General features: G+C 34.7%; 1 protein-coding gene and 1 pseudogene across 1 annotated transcript; both read left to right on the forward strand.

Moving 5' to 3' along the window:
- The window catches only part of LOC113120478 (kelch-like protein 29), a 255,212-nt pseudogene that overhangs the window by 26,543 nt on the left and 206,169 nt on the right, over positions 1-22,500 (forward strand).
- Positions 9,308-13,632, forward strand: LOC113037882 (uncharacterized). Its single transcript, XM_026195212.1, has 3 exons — positions 9,308-9,669; positions 9,765-10,061; positions 13,499-13,632. Exons 1-3 carry the CDS (start codon positions 9,342-9,344, stop codon positions 13,630-13,632), a joined length of 759 nt encoding a protein of 252 aa, XP_026050997.1. The 5' UTR covers positions 9,308-9,341.

The following is a 22,500-nucleotide window of genomic DNA, read 5'->3' on the forward strand; positions in this document are numbered from 1 at the left end:
GAATCCCAATTCATCTGCTTTTAAATACTACATGTGTGTTTTGATGGGCGTCCAGCCTGTTTGCTTATCTTGGGTTCCTGTCGACCCTGCTACTGTAAATGATCCCAGAACAGACGTGTTTGGGATGCATCGCGGGGCCGTGGTGCTGATGAAGGGTTTTATGGGACGTTAAGGAGATATGGTGTGGTGCGCTGAAGGGCTTCACAGAAAAAACCCCATGACATTTCAAGTATGACAGAAGGTTGAGAGGTTAGCCTTCATGTTTGTTTTGATGGTTCTTGTTAGCGTTTTTCACCCCAGCACGACGTCCATTAGCCGGGTTTGCGGTGCCATTAAAGGGATTCCAGGGAGATTTATAGAGAGCGACTACATGTGCTGAACAGATGCGTAGCGCTCTATAGGTGGAGAAATGTTGGAGGATCTATATCTGGCCTTGTGCTGTTTCTACGGATGTCACTTCTACGGTGCACAAAACACATGGATTGATGTTAAATCATCATGAAGTCCAAATTGACCCCATTTATTTTGCTAATGCTAATGCATTAGTGCATGCTATTCCAAATAAGAAAATCTGTCATCTTAATCTTTCATCTATAACTTTTTTTTTTTTTCCTTTTCAGCCCCTCTGTATAGCATGTCACTTAGGAGTGCTATCCTATTGGACAGTACTGGGTAGATTACTTACAAATTGTAGTCTATTACTGATTACAGATTACATAACACAATTATAGTTAGTTATGTAATCTGGATTACACATAATAGGTAATGTAGTCTGACTACTTTTTGATTACTTCTAGACTAACTCGTTTATCACATAGATTTGAATTGGCATTATTGTGTACCATACTGTAAAGAACAAAAAACAAAACAAAAACAAAGGGTTTCCCCACACGGTATATAATTAAAAAGATAATCAATCAATAAATCATGAATAATTCTGTGAATAATATGTAATCCATAACAGAGTAACTCTAATCTGATTATGTAATCTAATTAGAAATACTTGATTTCTGCAATCTGATTAGATGAAATGAGTCACTCAGCAGCACTGCTGTGGTCTTTCACAACGACTACTCGTTTCATGTCTGGATCCAATCTAGTGGGAAACTTTAAACAATCCCAATAATTCCTTGTGGAAGTTTTATAGTGCATTTTTCCACAACATTTCTAGAGAACTCTAAATGTAACATCATATAGACCCCATTAGTGTTTAGTTTAGTTCTTCAGGATGGTGAATAATAGATGAACATGTTGCTCAATCAAAGTTAAGTCGTTTGTACTATTTTGTATCAAACAGTTGTTTTAGAAGCATTTTGCAAATAATATAAAGTAGTGGCTGGGAATTGCAATATAACACAGTTTACATTGAACGTTGCTGGAACTTGCATGTTTCCAAACAACTTTTACCTTTTAGTAGAAAATGTACCACATGAGACATCTGTTTCTGAACCTACATGCATTCATGTAGTAGCATATTAGATTTCAAAGCAGCATATTAAAATGATTTATGAAGGATCATGGTACACTGGAGAATGATGCCGAAAATTCAGCTTTAGTTCACAGGAATACATTGCATTTTACAATATATTAAAATAGAAAACAGTTGTAATAATTTCACAATATTAGCTATTGTTTTGACTGTTTTATCAAATAAATGCAGCCTTTTGTGAGCATAAAAACTTTTTTTTTTTTTTCTAAATGGTACTGAGCCCAAACATTTGAAGTGTAGTGTACATGGGGTTTTCCTAATTTCTTATATAAAAAATGGAAAATACAGTTTTATGACCACTTATAAATTTTTATGGATCATAAATATTAGTATTTGATATGCTAGTGTGAAAAAACAAATCATCATCTACTGTTTCTTAGCACAATTCAGAGCTCATCTCTGTATGAGTCATCATATTTCTCCTGGCATCTGTATCACACATTAGCAGAAGAGCAGTCCACAGATGTCCCATTCTCTGTATGTATCATCGTTCTCTTCCTATGGGATGTTTTAAGCTTGACCTTATTTAATCTGATGATGTGGGCCTCAGTAGATCTTCTGGCCTTCCCATAAAAGCCATTAGAGGAATTGCTGCGCTTTTATAAAAATCTGCCCTTTTGAGTACAGCATGATGGAGTTGGGACATGCAGGCCGCCCACTCCAGACCGACCCCCCAGAGGAAAGGAAAATCAAACATGAGATCTCCTTCTCAACTCACATCTTTCTCCTAGACAGAAATGAGATCAAGTGAACATCAAACTGAGACATAAGGCTAAGTCTCCTGCTTCTCACATGTTTCTCCTGAGACAAAAAATGACATTCTTTCATGTTTGTCTCCTCTAAAGCTTCATAAGAGATCTCGGCAACATCACTCACTGTGCTCAGATTATTCTCCTTAGATAGAGACAGTCACATTCTCACATTTATCTCCTCTAAATCTTCCTAAAAGATCTCAGCAACATCACTCACTGTGCTCAGATTATTCTCCTTAGATAGAGACACTCACATTCTCACATTTATCTCCTCTAAAGCTTCATAAGAGATCTCAGCAACATCACTCACTGTGCTCAGATTATTCTCCTTAGATAGAGACACTCACATTCTCACATTTATCTCCTCTAAAGCTTCATAAGAGATCTCAGCTACATCACTCACTGTGCTCAGATTATTCTCCTTAGATAGAGACACTCACATTCTCACATTTATCTCCTCTAAAGCTTCATAAGAGATCTCAGCTGCATCACTCACTGTGCTCAGATTATTCTCCTTAGATAGAGACACTCACATTCTCACATTTATCTCCTCTAAATCTTCATAAAAGATCTCAGCTGCATCACTCACTGTGTTCAGATTATTCTCCTTAACCAGAGACACTCACACTCTCACATTTATCTCCTCTAAAGCTTCATAAGAGATCTCGGCTACATCACTCACTGTGCTCAGATTATTCTCCTTAGATAGAGACACTCACACTCTCACATTTATCTCCTCTAAAGCTTCATAAGAGATCTCAGCTGCATCACTCACTGTGTTCAGATTATTCTCCTTAACCAGAGACACTCACACTCTCTCATTTATCTCCTCTAAATCTTCATAAGAGATCTCGGCTACATCACTCACTGTGTTCAGATTATTCTCCTTAACCAGAGACACTCACACTCTCACATTTATCTCCTCTAAAGCTTCATAAGAGATCTCAGCTACATCACTCACTGTGCTCAGATTATTCTCCTTAGATAGAGACACTCACACTCTCACATTTATCTCCTCTAAATCTTCATAAGAGATCTCAGCTACATCACTCACTGTGCTCAGATTATTCTCCTTAGATAGAGACACTCACATTCTCACATTTATCTCCTCTAAAGCTTCATAAGAGATCTCAGCTGCATCACTCACTGTGCTCAGATTATTCTCCTTAGATAGAGACACTCACATTCTCACATTTATCTCCTCTAAATCTTCATAAAAGATCTCAGCTGCATCACTCACTGTGTTCAGATTATTCTCCTTAGATAGAGACACTCACATTCTCACATTTATCTCCTCTAAATCTTCATAAGAGATCTCAGCTACATCACTCACTGTGCTCAGATTATTCTCCTTAACCAGAGACACTCACACTCTCACATTTATCTCCTCTAAAGCTTCATAAGAGATCTCAGCTGCATCACTCACTGTGCTCAGATTATTCTCCTTAGATAGAGACACTCACATTCTCACATTTATCTCCTCTAAATCTTCATAAAAGATCTCAGCTGCATCACTCACTGTGTTCAGATTATTCTCCTTAACCAGAGACACTCACACTCTCACATTTATCTCCTCTAAATCTTCATAAGAGATCTCAGCTGCATCACTCACTGTGCTCAGATTATTCTCCTTAGATAGAGACACTCACATTCTCACATTTATCTCCTCTAAATCTTCATAAGAGATCTCAGCTGCATCACTCACTGTGTTCAGATTATTCTCCTTAACCAGAGACACTCACACTCTCTCATTTATCTCCTCTAAATCTTCATAAGAGATCTCAGCTGCATCACTCACTGTGCTCAGATTATTCTCCTTAGATAGAGACACTCACACTCTCACATTTATCTCCTCTAAATCTTCATAAGAGATCTCAGCTACATCACTCACTGTGCTCAGATTATTCTCCTTAACCAGAGACACTCACACTCTCACATTTATCTCCTCTAAAGCTTCATAAGAGATCTCAGCTACATCACTCACTGTGCTCAGATTATTCTCCTTAACCAGAGACACTCACATTCTCACATTTATCTCCTCTAAAGCTTCATAAGAGATCTCAGCTACATCACTCACTGTGCTCAGATTATTCTCCTTAGATAGAGACACTCTCACATTTATCTCCTCTAAAGCTTCATAAGAGATCTTGGTAACATCTTGCACCGTGCTCAGCCCTTACGAAACAATAATATATGGGAATATATTGACAAATATATAATGTGACATATTACATAATACATTTCCAAATATTATAACCGGTGCTAATATTTTCACTATACATCAATATATGCATTGACAATATAGTATGTATTGAACATATAAATATATTTAGAATCAAAGACTAAAATAAATCTCAGATTTGATCTTTTATTGGTTAAATTGCATATAGAGGTTTCCACATAAATGTGAATTAATTTATACACATACTTATATATATACTTATTCATGGAATGAGTCAAAGCAGATTTCTGGTTCCTTGCATGATTTGCATGAATATGAATATAGGGGGAGATCTGCTAGTATTTATTGTTGTATTACTTTGAATTTTAGAAGGGTTTGTGGTGTGTGTATATTCATGGAGTTACTGTGGTGCTGAACAGTAGAGCCTGTATATAGAATAACGATTGGACAAACACTTGCAAGATATGATATGTTTAAAAAATAATGGCTGGGCACTTCTTACAGTGATTCCCTAAGTGCTTTAGTATAAGCAGGTGTGCTATTTTAAACTATATATGTTCGAAAATATAAAACATGTATGCAACAGTTCGTAGAGTTGGGAAGAAGAAGGCAGGAACCGGCGAAGATTTAAAGACTTTAATCCAAATAAATAAACAAACTGAAAGTAATGCGGTAAACCCCTCATGGAGGACTGCCACGCGCACACATAATAAAAGATAAACAAAACACAACGTAAAATCCAGGCCTGGTCCTCTATATTATTCTGTATTTTTAATTTACAATTATTTAATTTTAATAATATTAAACAAAGAAAAATGTTTTGTAGCAACCATAAAGAAATTTTATACAATTATATACCATACCATTATTCATCTACAATTACAACAAATTCTTGTTGTGGTTATGCATTCATTCAATCAATCAATCCCTTTCCAATGTGTTGGGGAAATGTGATGCATATGCAATGCCTGGCATTGAAGACAAATTTAAAAACATTAGTTTGCTTAAAATATTTTCAAGAACTAGAACTTTTCTTTTTATAGGATTCTCAAGTAAGCTTACAATGTGAAAACAAGTTGCTCCTGTTACAATGTCCTGCTGGAGATCTAGTCCTGTGCATGACAATTCATTCACAAAAGCAAGATGTCTCTCATTTGAAAAATTGTCTCCATCTTTATAAAAGAAAAAGAAGTCAATTTGACCATAACATACTTCATTTCCATCATGAAATGTCACAGTGCAATTTTTTCTTCTTTTGGCTCTGACATACTGCTTTGAGGAATAGACAGTTCGGCCTATCTGAACTCTGCTAAATGCCTTCACAACATTACTATGTAAGCTATGTCCTAAAAACATTTCTAATGTAGACATGTCTGCGCAATCCAGCAAAAGATTGAAGGGAACACCCATTTCTTTCACTCTAAAGGCACCTGTGTTTGAAAAACAAAAATGACTTGTGTCATTTGTCATCTTGGCAATGAAATCAGCAGTGGTATTACCAATTTTGGTGGTTTGGGCAATATTTGGGAGACACTGAATAAGTTTCACTGCATTTACCATTTGTAGAGGAATATTTTGAGTTCCATGAATGAGACGAAGCAAATGTCCATTTTTGTCCTCAAAGTGAAAGCAAGAATGGGTCCACAAAGGTCCAAGAGCTCTAACACTGTCTGCTAAATGAACTAATAAGTGAACATTGGCTGTCAGGTATCTGTCACCATAAAGCTCATTCATCTGAGAACAAAACTTCCACAGAAGTTTCTCAGCGTGATCTATTTGTGCAAAGGTTATGGAATCCAAAAGAAGAATGAACATTGCTTCACTTAGCAGCAGAAAGTGATTGTAGTATAGGTTTGCAAGAATACCTCGAAAAACTACTGGCCCAAAGAACAACAACATACACCGGTACTCTGAAGCTTTATAGTACATTCTGTGGACAGAAACAGAGCGAGGGAAACGTGTTTTAAATGGTGGTTGAATTTCACTCATGCGTTTGTCTACTTCACTAATTGATCTGACCATGCTAAAAGAACAGCGTGAGAATTCTGTGGAAAACCACAAATGCATCAAAAGTCGCATTACACCAAGAAGCACAGAATGCATGTAATCAACACCTGTGCCTAAGATCAAATCAAAGCTATTTACTGTGCTGAGGTATGTGGGACCCTTAACTCCACGCACTATGGTTTCTGAATCAAATGACAACTTGGCATCTTCCACAAATCTCGTATGAGTACGTGCAGGACCCTTTGGATCTTCAGTTTGAAAGGGGAAAGTATGCACATGTCCCCTTTCTCCTGTTTTAATTGTCTTGCCAGGCTGTTCACATTTTAAACATCCAAAATGTCCATTGTACTGAATAGTATTTAACACTAAAGCTTTTGCGGGTAAATCACAAGTACCTGCAATGGTTAATACTCTGCAAATAAAGGGACTATCTGATTCATAAAATTTAACAAGGACTCCATCTCTTTGTATATTATTAAGAGTGTCACACAGCGGTTTAAGGAAAGTCAGCATAGATGGTTGTGACTCACCAAACCAAAGACCTGCAAGAATCATGTTTTCTCTGTTTGTACGCTCAACAAAATTTAGTTCATTTATGATACAATAAAAAGGCCACACTGAGAATTTAGAGGACTTGAAAACAGGAATGCCATCTGTGTTCAAGAGTAAGGAAATATTGTGGGAATCACTAAGTAACCCACCACCTGCCAAAAACTTCTGATATACTTGTCCATCATATATATCCTCTACATTGCACTGGCCCTTTTTTTGTCTAATGAATCTAAATTTTAACTTTTCCTCAAAACCTTTTTTTGCGAACAATGCCTTAAAACCTTTTTTTTGCGAACAATGCCTTAATTTGAGATTCAATTGGAACTTCAATGAAATATGAAGTTGATACCTCTGCTTCACAGACCTGACACTGGCCGTTATCGCTCTCTACTGACATGTAACAACCGTTGCAATATTTGTGCACAATAAATGAGGGACCTGCATTATCAAAGATTTGTTTTGAATTTTTTTAGATTTCCCAGGCACTCTGTTTGATGTTCTACTGGACAATGCAGGGAGATCAATTTGACCAAGTCACTCAGGGCTTTCCCTGTAATTTTGTGTCTATTAGCAAAAGCTAGTATAATGAGAACGCTTTCTGCAGTAGATACAGGAGCATTTTGTAAAGTGAACAATCACCAGGATTTTCCTTAAATTGAATTTCTGCATCATCGTTAAGGTCATTGTCAAATAAAGTGCCATCATTCCAATCAGCATCAATACCATAGTGAATAGGATCAAAATGTTCCACATCACAATCAGTAGTGTACGGAGTGTAGTCTTGTTTTGTATAAAACTCTTCATTAACATTACAAAGTTCAGGTCCGTACATCATAGAAGATCCCTCTGTCTGAGAAATGCCATTGTCCACTCCAAGCACTTCTGCAGAGCAATCATCTGCTCTGTGGATTGACATGTCTCCTAAGGTTGCAGTGTTTTTTTCCTGCAAGAACAAGAACAAACACCAAAGTGTGCAAACTTTCAAAAAACAAACAAACAAACAAACAAAAACAATAAATTCTCACTTTGATGATTTTTCTTCTATATCTTTTCATTTTTGATTGGTCCTTAATTTTCCTTCTCCAACGAGACTGATTAATTGTTATTTGCGCCATCCTTTCTCTTGTGACTCAAGAGTATATACTGTACTACTCAACCAAATAACTTGCTTAAAAAATTAAATCAAACAATACTGTGGCAAGTTTATTTGCACTGCTTCTTTTATAAATTAGCCAAACACATCTGACATTGTTAGCTAAAGTATTTTGCCTCACTTGGCAGTATAGGTGTTGCACTGATTACATCAGGTGTGCAGTTTACCTGTGAGCAATGATTGCCATGAATGTCATGGTGCACTTAAACAAGTAGGAGATGGTTCAAACCATAGATACAAATAACCATAAACACAACATTTATATTGCCCATTGTAAAAAACTGGCATTTTACCACCAAGTGTAATGACACTAAACAGTGAGGGAAGCAGAAAGAGAAGGTAAGTAGCCCACAAAGATCTTTTTATTAGGCATAGTTTATGGTACTGAGAATTTGGTCTTATCCACAGAACAGAGATCAGTGTGATGGAGATACCTAAAAGAATCCGTAACCCAGTCAAAAAAAGAAAAGTCAGTGAGCCAGTCACTGCCCTACAAAATGAAGAACAAGAAGGTAAATAAGTTTAATAGTTTTGACAGTCAATTGTATTAAAGGCTTCATTTAAATTAAGTCTGTACGTCAATAAGCCTTTGTGTGTCCCTTAGGCTTGCCTTGAACCCATGACTTTTTGAATTGCTGACACTGCCAATTAAGCTATGCTTGCTTACAGTGTTTGGGAAATTTGTGGTGGTTGGATGTTAAATGTAATGTGCATATGTATTGGGGTTTATTATGAATCAAAAAGCTTCAATGTTGTATTCCTAGTGACTATTTATTGACTTTGGATTTATTCTTACAATTACAGGACTTTATGTTTTTCTAACATTTGAAGATGGATATTCTGCAAGAATTTGTAAGACCTGCGACATACTTACAGAAAAGGAGTCGCCAATTACTAGCTTTGAGGGACACATTCCAGGAGCTCGAGTTCTTGCAAGATGGTCAGACAACAAATTTTATAATGCCACTGTATATCACATTGGGTTCTGTGACCAAAAGCAGGACACGAGAAAGGGTGCAAAAGAAGGACATAAAAAGAAATTATGCATCTGCTGAATCATTTTATAACCAGAATCGGGTTGCTTCTGCACCAGCTGAACATGGTCCTTCCTCTGCACTAACCCAGCCTCCGTCTCCAGGACTGCCACCAACCCAACATCAATTTGTGCAATTACCATGCTCTGTTAAGCCTTTTAATCCACAGCCCATGACACCATCTGAGTATTGTAATCAAGACCAGCCAGGTTTCTTAGATTTAGATGAACATCAAAGACAAACCATTACACATAATTCAACCCCAAAAGAAACATTTTTGGGGCTTCTGTATAACCCGTCTATACCTCACCCCTCAGCTGAAGTTACAATTCAGGATGACCAGCTTGGGTTAGAGCCTGAGGAGTATGAAGATCCCACAGTCAGATCACAGAATTCTTCCTATGAAAATGAACAATGGGAGCCATGTGAAACATGCAAGCTGGAGGTACAGGCATTACTTAAAGAGAATAAGATGATGAAAGATGTGCTTTCCAGCATGAGTAAGTAAAATGATTGCATGTTAAGGGACATTTCTGATTCATTAATAATTCCTCAACCACTGTAAAAGCTTTTACTCCTACCTTTTTTGTTTCAGATCTTGAACACCTACAGGTACTCAGAGAATTTATAGATAAGATGGAAGACTACAAATCACGTGAAAGTGGGGTGCTGATGCCTCAAACCAGACCTGGCCAACAAGAACTTTACCCAGACAGTGGGCTGCTCTTGTCCTCTACCAAACTAGCAGCTATTCACCAAGAGTCAAAGAAGGACTGTCTTCGTCTTTTCCATCTACTGTTTGATCAGTTCTTCACTCATGAAGAATATTCAAACTCTGTAGCATTTGGAAAGCATGGCAAAGTCCCAGAGGGCAAGACAGTTTTGGAAAAAAGTAAAGTAAATGGAATACTAAGTAAGTTCCTAAATCCTTTTTATCAAATGTCAACTTCATGTTCCATACATTTTAATCTAATGTTTGGTCATGTTATAGGCACAATGGGATTAAAAGTATAGTTACAGTATTTCCCTTGACCAGTTCATGTAACATTTTCCCTTTTTCCCCAATTGTAGCTTATGTCATGAGCTGCGGCAAATGTCATGGATGGAAACCAGTTGAAAAGTCAAAGCTGAAGAAAGCCCTTATAAACAAGTGTCGCATGAGATCAACTTAAATGTTTATGTAATTCTAGTGTTACATCAATGATGTTGTGTCATTTACTGGTATTTTATTTTGCTGTTTCTGTATTTAAGTATCTATATGTAGCTGTGCTGCAGTCTAGAATTTGTTAGTTTTTTTTTTTTAAATGCTGCTTATAAAGTGTAAAAAAGAAACTATATATTTTAGTTTGATATTGTAGAAAACTTGTTTCTCTAAGATTAAAATATGTGTCTTTACAGAGATTGCAAAGTATAAACATAACTCATGTGCAGTATCTAACACTATTTAATTTTTTTTTTATTTGAAGTGCCTTGTAAAAGATTTCCATATTGTATTTTCTTGCCATTGTATTAAGCATGTAAAATGAAACTTGAAACCTACATGAGCAAAGCAAATGTTAACCTCATACTGAGCACAGTAAAAGCAGCCTAACGTCTGAGCAATAAAACTTTCTGCAAGACACTAAAGAGCTCTCCCATTTTCATTTTAATACAGTCTCATGGATGTCTTGTCTTCTCCAAATTTACTTTAGTCTCATTTATGTCTATTTGTATGTTCCCTGGGCAATTTTATGAGGAAAATGTAAAGTCAAATCTGAAACCTAAAGTGGGCACTGATGAGAATCACAATCATAAATGCTGAGCTTAGTAAGAGCAATCTCTGAGTGAAAACACTTTCTCTAATTAGTGTTGAAAGAGATTACAGCAAGACAATAAAGAGAGTTTTAGGAGAAACATCTGAGACACTGCTGATACTACAACAAGAGCTAAATAAGAATCTCAATTAAGTCTCAGATATTTCTCATGTCTCAGTTGTGTCTACTCTTATTTCTCCTAATGGATTTTAGGAGAAACATCTGAGACACAGCTGATACTACAACAAGAGCTAAATAAGAATCTCAATTAAGTCTCAGATATTTCTCATGTCTCAGTTGTGTCTACTCTTATTTCTCCTAATCGATTTTAGGAGAAACATCTGAGACACAGCTGATACTACAACAAGAGCTAAATAAGAATCTCAATTAAGTCTCAGATATTTCTCATGTCTCAGTTGTGTCTACTCTTATTTCTCCTAATCGATTTTAGGAGAAACATGGGAAGACAAAGCTGACACCTAATTTAGACAATAAAGAGATAATTCAAGCTTCTCTCACCACAATCTCAGTTTTGACTCTCTTAGACATCTCTCATTTGCGTCTATATTTGTTTCTCCTAAGGAATTTTAGGAGAAACATCTGATAAACAGCTGACACTTAATCAAGAAACATAGGAGAATCACAACTATGTCTCCTGAGCTTAGAAAAAGCAACCAATGAGCAAATAGTTTTTCCTCTGGGCCCTGGTTTCAGACAATCAAGCTTCATCTTGTTAAGATACGTGATTGTTGACCTTCAGCTGAGGCACAGAGTTTATGAGATTTCCTTTAACCTGATTCTGTGTTTTTATTAGCTCCGTGTTGATGTCAATCCGCCTTGTCTCTCCTCAGGTCTGTAATACAGATGCACCGGCTATCAGTCAATGGAACAGACTGAATAGGAAATGTAGAAAAGGAGCTGGTAGGGTGAAGGCACACTGATAATGCAGTCCAAAGGGCTGATTGGGTGTTGTGTGTGTATGTGTGTGTGTATGTGTTGTGAGTGAGAAGGTAGCAGACTGACAGAATCATAAATTATTTTCAGAATGAAATCCTAGTGAACTGCATACTGTGGACTGCATACTAATTTCATGTGAACTAGTAAGCAGCAATAAAATGTTTTAGCACGTGGCATAAAGTTGATACTTTGATATATGTGTGACCCTGGAGCACAAAACCTTAAGTCTTAAGATACTGGGGTATATTTTTAGCAATAGCCATAAATGTTGTATGTAACAACATATTGTAAAAAAAAAAAAAAAAACACTGTATGGGTCAAAATTATCCATTTTTCTTTTATGCCAAAAATCATTATAATGTTAAGTAAAGATCATGTTCAGTGAAGATATTTTGTAAATGTCCTATCGTAAATATATCAAATCTTTATTAGTAATATGCATAGCTAAGAATTAATTTGGACAACTTTAAAGGCGATTTTCTCAGTATTCCAGATTTTCAAATAATTGGCCAATTCTCTTGGCCAAATATTGTCCGATCCTAATAAACTAAAAAATATACACCAATGGAAAGCTTATTTATGAAAGCTTTCAGATGATATATAAATCTTCTTAATTTAGACACTTAAGACTGATTTTGTGGTCCAGGGTCACATTTATATATTATATAAAATTATTTAAATGTATAATTTTATATAAAATTAATTTTAAGTTTTTATTATGGTATATATAAAAAAAGAACTGCATACATTTATTTAATTAATAAAAAGAAAAATCTATAATTTTAGTAAAATAAAAAATATTATTTGTATTTGATTTAAAATAATTTAATAATTTAAATAAGAGTAGAATGCATTATTAATTAATTTACTTATTTGTATGTATGTTTTTTTAATTAGTATATATTTTTTAGATTATTAGTAAAACAAATAATTTCATATAAAATATGTTTTTATATATTATGTAATATTTAGTAGAATATTTGTGTATAAAATGTATAAAATGCATTTATTTTTGTATGTTTTAGTAAAATAGTTGTATAAAAAATGTATTTACCTTTTTATATAAATTAATTTTTTTTATAAAATTATATTTTTGTGATTATTGTTTGATTAACTTGATGGCATGATTTTGTGCTTAAGGTGTACAATTGTAGTTTTAAGGTAAAATCCTTTGTAGCACTGCTGCAACAGCTATTCAGATAGATTTTTTAGGAGTTTTTGAGCACCCTGCATTGGCAGGGCATTTTGAAGGTGTTGTAAGGTTGTTTAATGCTGAAGCATTCATTCTTCATCGTTCTGTTGCACTTTGTGTAGCTGCTTTTGAAACCAGCTCTAAATGATGAATAGTGATATACTGAATAGTTTATTTTGAAAAGATTTGTGCATTCCTAACTACAATTACTGTAATATTCGTTCTGTTGTGTAATGCATATTTTCACACATGCAGGAGGGTCACACTGCTATTCCATGAATACAGGGAATGCAAACACTATATTAGGAGACACAAAGTGTGCTGCAAAAATAGTTCAAGTGTCGTGGTAGTATGCCATTCCAAACATACCCGTGGTTTGAATCCCAGGCCTGGCAAGCGAGAACAATCGAACAGGAATGATCCACATTTCTGGCACGTTAACAGCACATATGCCGCTTCTAACCGCTCTCAAGTCTCAGGACGTTTGCACTATGGCTGACCTTCTGCCCCGACCTCCATGACACTTCCCTCAGTGGAAATATACTAACATAAAAGTGTAATGTGCTTGTGGGGAGGGGATAGATCTAACACCTAGTGTATCGATGGGTGACAGTATCATCTATCAAATCTGAGCCCCAGGTATAACGTGCAGCCGGTTGCCAGAGGAAAACCCAATTCATCTAATGTTTTTATGCTGGAGAGCTCAATAATAAGCTGAAGGGAATTTGCACGGCTTTATTCATTTAGCTGACACTTTTATCCAGAGTGACTGATGAGGAAAGTTACAACACAAGCGCTTGATCCTCAGGAGGCTGCAAAACTGCATAGTACATGTAATATATATATTATATTTGTATGTATTTTTGTCTATCTATGTAAACTTTGCTAACACCAAACTTTTGAATTGTTTTGTAGATATATATATATATATATAGTTAGATACATAAGTACTGCTTATTATTTAATATAAATTGGTATAATGTTGGTGTAATGTAAAAGTAATTTGAGAAGTAAATAAAAAGTTTGTTTCAATAAACATAAGACACTGACTATGGTGGCATTCAAGCGCTAACATCTAATGATAAAAAAAAACCCTTTTTACATAATTTATGCATGGGTGAGGGTGTAAGTGTAATTGCATTAATTGTATCACTTCATTTTTCAGTTAATTAGACATAATGTTTTAAATTCCCAGCATGATGTGCTAGCCCATGTATGTTGCCGTAAGCACATAACAGATGAAGCACATCTGTCCGCAGAACTCTGACCCGCTTCAGCTTCAGGAATATCTGCCATTGCCAGCAGCAATTAAGAGAAATGACAACCATCACATCCTCTTCTGCTGACAGAAATATCCAAGACTTGTCCCCAGTAGGGGAACGTATTGATTTTAACAACTCAAATAAAACAAAGCACTTTTCAAAAATGCTACAGAGGGGAAAAAAGTGAAAAGAAAAATCCATGAGGGTCAAGAACCTATGAAGGATATAAGGACACAAAGGATTCCTACACGTGAGCATAGATTTCAGCTAAAGGCAAGTGAAGGATTCAATAGCAGTTCTATTAACAGTTGATTATTACAAAAAACAGCTTGTCCTTTTCCTTTAAATATCGCTTCATATTGAAGTTAACTACCATAACACAATCCTAAATGTAAAACCTGTATATTTACTATATCGGACATAGAAATTTAATACAAGATTCCATCACACTAGCCTCATATCAACATATGGAACATTATATCTTACACATTTAAAACGGTTAGAATTTTAATGGTATATTGTGTAAATCTGTGTACTAGCTTTGCTAATATTGGTCTGTAAACACAATTTTTTTTTTTTTTTTACTTTTTAATAAAATTATAAAAGTAAAACTGTTGTGATGAGATAATGAGAAAACAAAACATTACTTTTATTTGTAAATAATCCTTTATTGGGTCAATAACGTTATGCTCACTTTTTCACTGGATCTATTAAATATTTTTTTAAAATGCTAATTATATGGCAATGACCTTAATACACTTAAATTTATATCAAAAAATCTTGGCCTCTTTACAGAAAAAAGTGGCGGTGGTAACCTTAAAAAGTTTTAAGTTATCTGTCCTTAGATAAACTTTAATTAAAATATTTGTTAAATATTTGTATTATTTTTTATATCAAAATATCACAGATAAATATTTTATATGCATATATAAAATATTATAGAACAGTGAAATGCTAAAAATATATTTAATAAAAAATATAAAAAATAAATATTATAATATTTAATAATGTAATATCATTATTTTTGATCTATATATATGTGTATATATATGTGTGTGTGTGTGTGTGTGTGTGTGTGTATATATATATATATATATATATATATATATATATATATATATATATATAGATCAAAAATACATTAAGAACGATAATATTCAGGAATATTAATAATTGAAACATGTTTCTATTTAATTTCTATTTATTACTTTATTTAGTATATTACTTTAATATCTTTATTTAATATCTAAAGCAATTTATTTATTATTACTATAAATTTATTATTTAGCTGAATTTTCAGTATCATTACTACAGTCTTCAGTGAAAATAATTTTAATATGCTGATCTACTGATCAAGAAACATTACTGATTATCAGTTTTGAAAACAGTTGTGCTGCTTTATATTTTTTGCTGACAATGTGATTATTATTTGATAAATATAAAGTTCAAAAGAACATAAGTTATATAGAAATAGAAAGCTTTTGTAACATTATAATTATTTTTACTGTCACTTTCAATCAATTGCATTCATCCTTGCAATTAAAAAAAAATCGTAGTGACCCCAAACTTTTGAGTGATAGTGAGTATATAAAGAAGCCTGTTTTAGTTGTTCTTTATAGTGCCGTGGCCCCTCTCTGCTGCAGGTTTATGGCCCTAGTCAGTCGTTTAATGCATGTTTGTGAGTGTCAGCTGAGCTGTGAGGTTCTGCACACAGCAGTGGAGGTGCAGGAATGTTTGGACCAGCAATACGCACGACTGCATTTTTCCCTTTCCTCTGTTAATGGGGCATGAGGTGAAGCGGCGGCTGTAAAACCCGCCTGCTGGGGTTCAACAGGCGCTGCACTTCTCTGTGGTCGTCCACAGACAGATGGGGAAGTCATCACGTGGAGGAGACTTCCTGCAGATCTGCATTCCGACACGGGTGCTGAAAGACCCTCAATCTCTTCAGCACAATGAGACTGGCGTTGCTTGCGCTGCTCTGAGGTGCATTAAAACCAACGACGGATGGATCAGTCCACATTTACAACCCATCATTTGCTCTTAAAGGTGAAGTGTGTCTTTTATAAAAAGTTTTTTTTGTTCTTTTATTGGTAAACATGCTGGGATGTGGACTGCAAGTAACCAATGGCTTGAGTTTGATCTCTGTGGAGCCAATGGTAGACTGGGGGGGGGGGGGGGGTAATGATTTATTTATACATGAATTTTGGTGAATATTTTTTATTTAGTGCCATGAATGTGCATACAAATTTTAGACACATAGATGTGTTTAAGAACATTTTATGACGACTTTTGTGTGGAGGTCATATTGACTCCCATCCCTCCCATTGGTTTCCATGCAGTTTGCCAAAACTCCCACATTTGTTGATTGACACTAGCGTTTTACCTTAGACCCGCCCTGAGTGAGCTGTCATCAGTCCACCATTGTTTCACCGCTGGAGCAGATGTAGACCAGAATGACTCCTAAGTGATTGAGGTGTTCTGTTGTTGAATGTAATAATAAACATAGCAGTCATCATTTACTCCTGACATCTGAGCACCTGAAGGCGCAGTGGATTACGTTTTTGATCTACCTAAATGCATCTATATTTGCACAAATCATTCATGATTCAGCTTCACCTAAAGAAGAAGTTAGTATAATGTTTTTTATGAATCTTTGAATCTTTGCAAAACTATAGTAAAAAAAATGAAATAATAAGCTTAAAGTAAGCTAAATTAAACAGTCTTTCAGAAAATGGCTTGGCATTTCACAGAAGAGAAGGGCGGGGCAAGCAGAGCTCATTAGCATTTAAAGAGGCATGCAACAAAACGGCTTGCTCTGAAAAGAGCTGTTTTGTCAGGGTAAAAAGAGTGTGTGTTTTTTTTACACTACCATTGAGAAATTTTAACCAAATATGTTATAGACTTTTCATTAAGACCCTAAAAAATCATATAAACTTTTGGAAAATGGGTATCCCATGACCCCTTTAAGAAATGTGAAAGAGAGGTTATTTCAACCGCAAAGTCTTTAAGTTATAAGAAACCACGTTTTTTTTTTCTATTTCATGTGCTTTTATTCACTTTGCCTTTTGGTCTTTCTATACATATTCCAAGTGTTTAGTTTTTTTTTACAGTTAATGGCGATTCCCGCATTGGCAGACCTTCACTCGATTGATGGCAGGCCAGAGAGGTTGAGGATACTCTGGTGCACGATAATTGGTTCATTGACAAACATTTAAAGAAGGTTAACTTGTTTTCCTGGATATCTTTTAGCATCTGAGACAAGGGCTCTTCTGCAATCCCACACCCTTTGTCACGTCTTAAATACATTGTAAAAGCATTTTTTTTTTCTTTTTCTATTCTCATCTTCCAGTTTCATTTTTCAGGGGCCTCCGAGCACCATCTGCGCCAAGCACGCTCCGTTTTCATAGCACTTCATTCTATTCAAATGTGAAAGCCAAGCAATCAGCTTGGATGGCATTGACATGTGCGCTCAGAGGCAGGATTTGAGAGGCAAATTTCTCTTCATGATTCCGCCTCCCAGCGAACAGATTGTACATCGAAATTTTGCCGACTGTGTCTTTCGCCGCCTCCTCTGGCGGCCTGCAGCCGATGCCAGTGTCATAAACTGAGATTGACAAAGGATTTTTGCGAGGGTGGCTGCTTCATTCATATGCATGTGTGTACACACCGAGTAGTGTGTTTTCTTTCTGACATTGCCAGTTGAGTTCACCCATCACTGCTTTATAGGGACACCATCAGTACTAATGGAACTGAAAGAGCATTGGTTGTTTCTGCTATTCATGTCTCATAACACCTTATCATCTATTGGTGCGATTAAACATGAATGGTATGACAGTTTAGCAGAATCAAGTGTTTTCACGACTGTACTTTTAACACGGCACAATGTTCATTCAGATCAGACTAACTTTAATCAATATTTCTCACAGAAAGCACGTCTTGCAGTCACTGGTTGTAGGGAGTGAGATTTAAAGGGATGGTTCACTGAAAAATACCAATTTCTCTCTGTCATGGTTCAAAACCTGTTGGACTTTCTTTCTGGAATGTAAAAGAAGAAAAATTGCCTTATTATACTGCCTGTTGACTTGACGATTTAACATTTAAAAAATGAAATAAAGAAATAAATCAGAGCGTCATAAATATTAGTATTAGTATAATGTTACAGTTGTGAAAAAATATACTTATAACTTTATTAAAATACTTTATTTTACAGTGAAATTAATTTAAGTGTTTATTTTTAATATATTTAATAAAATTATTTTATAAGAAATTAAGACAATATTTTATTTTATAGCTATACTTCTACTACTACTACTAATACTACTACTAATAATATAAATATATATACAGTGAAATAATTATATTTTTATTTATTTAGTAATAATAATAATAATAATAATTTTTATTATTATTATTATTATTGTAAGATATAAAGAGATACATAAATATTATTATTATTTAAATTGTACAATTGCACTGTAAAATAATAACAATAATTTTAAAATATTAAATAGTTTCTCTTTTCACTGTTTCATAATTATTTTCTAGTCATTTTATATGTAATCACAAAGTTTTAGGCCAAATTGAGCAGTCCTACAAACAAGCACATCAAGCATAACGTGACATTTTTTTTCTATTTTTAATTGCAATTAAAAACTCATAAAGCCAAACCTGTTAGATAATGAGTTTCTGTCATTTTTACAGGATCTGGTTCACACAGGAAGCGTATTTGGTCGGATGAAAGACGCTCTGATTATTTTCTTCGCATAATGACTTGTATTTCCAAATGATCTGTCTCAGTTTGTTCGTGTCTCTGCAGCAGGCAGATCACCTGGAGCGAAGCGTATCTTTCTGTCAAATGAGCGACTTCATTACGCTGTGACGGCTCGGAGTCTGCGAGATGAACTGCTAATCGCTCTAAAAGGTGATTATATCCATCAGGATAAGATCAGGCATACCTTCATAGCGAGATCAAACCGGTGTGTGAAGCCACGTGTGCTGTGACACTCCAGTCTGAGATCTTACACCCTTCAGGGACAGAATTATTGATTGCGGAGAGAGCTTAGGCTCAGAGCGGCGTATTTCCTTTTCCAGCCAAACACGTTAGGGTTCATTATTGATTCCAATGGAGAGAGGAATGGTACAGAGGTGAGATCGCGAAATCTGTGTCAAATAGTGCAGAATAGCGACAGCAACTTTTGTCAGATCAGACGTGCGCTTGTGTATTGTGTATTGTGCCGAGGATTAGGAAGTGTGAGTTTTCAATGTTGACCTTATGCTCCAGGAGCGTTTTTCATAGCTTATCATGTTTAAAGTGTATTATGTTATTTAATAGCCTTTAAAAAAAATACATAAGACATCAATATTTACATATTTGCAATGAATTCAGCTTCCGGTGTGATGTTTTTTTTTCACATGAAACCAGATATTTCAAATATTATACGTTAGACCTTGAAAAGAAAACATTATTTTAGTGTATAAATGTATAATTAATGAAAGGAGAATTCTTCAGTGTATCAGTTCAGATGGTTTACTGCCTGAATGATTCATTTGTACATTAAACTGATTTACAATTGATTCAAATAACAGGTCCCTGATTCAATGATTCAGTCTGAGTGAGTCTCAAGTTAACAACTCAGTGATTCAGTCAGAGCATTTCCTAATAAATTCTTCAAATTTGTTTAATTTTTACAAATATTTTTTTAGTAGAAGCACTGAAAATAATAATAAGTTTATTTAGAGTGGATAAAAAATATTACATTTTAAAGAAAATTATCTCTTTATGTGTAAACATTTATAATTTATGAACAAATAATTCAAATAATTCGTTTTTTTTTTTATATCAGTGAATGGATATTTGTTTGTTTGTGAATCAGTTCAACTGATAAAATAAATCAAACTGATCCGACTGCAGCAAGTAACAGGTCACTGATTCAGTTTTTTGATCTAGTGACTCTGAAATCTGTTTGCCTCTAGTCTGTAGTGATATGACAGCGAGAGACGTTTATGAGTCTGATGTCATCAAATACAGCTGTTATAATGGACGGGACTGACATTAAAACCATAGAGCGTTATATTCTCATGGTGTAGGTACATTAATGTCAGTGAATACACTGCTGTGTGTTAATGTTATTACACTGACACTAACTTTCAGGTGTGTAACTATATGAGACTGAGAGATTTGAATTTATGATTTAGCTATAATTCAGTTATCCTATTAATATTAATCAGTGTCCATAGAAATGTAATGTTTCTTTATTAGGTTAAGTGTATTTACTTTTTTGTTCAACTACTTTCTCCTATATTATATTATATTATATTATATTATATTATATTATATTATATTATATTATATTATATTATATTATATTATATTATATTATATTATATTATATTATATTTTGTTGTTGTTTTTATTTATATTATACATGTAATGAATTAAAATTATATTTATATTTTATTTGTATATAATTATTACAATTCTAATAGTTCTAATTTTAAGGAAACAATGCTGTGATTTATTTAGTTGTATTTTTTTTGTATGATTGTATTTATCATTTTTATTACTTTTATTTATTAGCAGTGTTTTTTTGTAAAAAAAAATTTGTTGTTAAATGCTTTCTCATAGTTTTATGTTATTATATTATATAAATGTAATGAATATATATATATATATATATATATATATATATATATATATATATATATATATATATATATATATATATATATATATTAGTATATTTGTTTAATTATTTTAATTATATATAATATTATATTCATTAATTGTAAGCAACAAATATTATGCTTTTTTGTACCTATCTATCTATTTATTTGTTACTTTTTTAAAAACGTTTTATAACTTTTTTCCCCCTCATAAATTATTTTTAAGCAGTACAAATGTGTTGTTTGGCAAGACATAAAACTGTTATAAAACCATTATTCTAGCATAAAAATTAATGCTGAAACTTTCAAGTAAACACTAGTTAACACAACTATCCACAGTTAACTAACAATGAATAATCAATAATTCATGTTTTTTACATACTACCCGATCATTTCATTTGCAGTTCTGTTGAAGGCTGATCATTTTTTGAATATGTATCAGTAGACTTCCTATCAAATCAAGGTTCGTCAGGAGCAAGAAACTCCTATGATCACTCATGTGTGGCCATAAATGCAAACATCATCCATATGACGCTTGGGTAATTGAATCCCGTCCAGTTAGTACTCCAAGCGAGCAGAGCCACGGCCTGGCGTTGTTTCATGGCTGCCATTCCATCAAACCGTAATCAGCCGCCTGAGGAAAGATGACTGAGGTTGCTGTTCATCCGCATGTATCTTTTTTCATCCGAGGTCTAAATGAAGTATATGCTGTTGTCTTTGAATCAATTCATGACACTGGGTGAAGGAGCGAGGCTCAGGCCTTCCCAGGGCTCTGCTTAGTCCAAGTCCAATTTCCCACCGAAAGATTGAGTCTTCTTGATCTAGGTCTGCGGGGCCAACTCGCTCCAGGCGATTCTTCAAACCGTCTCTCTTCTCCTCTTTTAATCTTATCGCTCTTCTAATTTTTTTATGAACTTGTCTTGGGTCTTTTTAACCTTTCATGGCATAAGAGACAATTTTCTCTTCTGCCTTCCTACCGGCCCAGCTCCGCAACAGTGATTTTGAGCAGTTGAATTTATGCACCAGTTGGGTCAGTATGTTTGTAGATCGCATATCTTGTCATTCGGAAAGACATTTGCACATGTAAATGGAGGAAGACGAGATTTGGAGGCTTTTGTGCTCCCTGACGCCAGATTGAGCAGAGCGTATATCTAGCAGACGTCTTCATCGATATTTCCCTCAACAAGCGTTGAGTTTTGCTGGAATATTGCTGGAATGTACTGCAGCGAAGCCTTGCGTGGCGCCTCGCTTCAGATAACCTGTCGGAAATCAATACGCTTCAAATCTTTCATCAGTACACCATTGCAGTGCAGAGACGTTAAGCATTTACAGCTCTCTGAGATGTTCTCCATGAGATCTGCTCTGGGTTTTTCTCGTACACAGGAGGATTTGGAGGAATCGTTATAGCAGGACCGCAGACGTTGAGGGGGACGTGTCTCCTCTTCAATATTCTCATTATTGGTC

The sequence above is a fragment of the Carassius auratus genome, chromosome 20, assembly GCF_003368295.1.
Source record: "Carassius auratus strain Wakin chromosome 20, ASM336829v1, whole genome shotgun sequence".
In the NCBI taxonomy this organism is placed as follows: domain Eukaryota; kingdom Metazoa; phylum Chordata; class Actinopteri; order Cypriniformes; family Cyprinidae; genus Carassius; species Carassius auratus.

Coding starts and splice junctions, on each gene's coding strand:
- LOC113037882 (XM_026195212.1), top strand. CDS start 9,342: ATGACACCATCTGAGTATTGTAATCAAGACCAGCCAGGTTTCTTAGAT. Junction 9,670..9,764: donor AGATGTGCTTTCCAGCATGA/GTAAGTAAAATG, acceptor TTTTTGTTTCAG/ATCTTGAACACCTACAGGTA. Junction 10,062..13,498: donor CAAGACAGTTTTGGAAAAAA/GTAAAGTAAATG, acceptor TTTGAATCCCAG/GCCTGGCAAGCGAGAACAAT.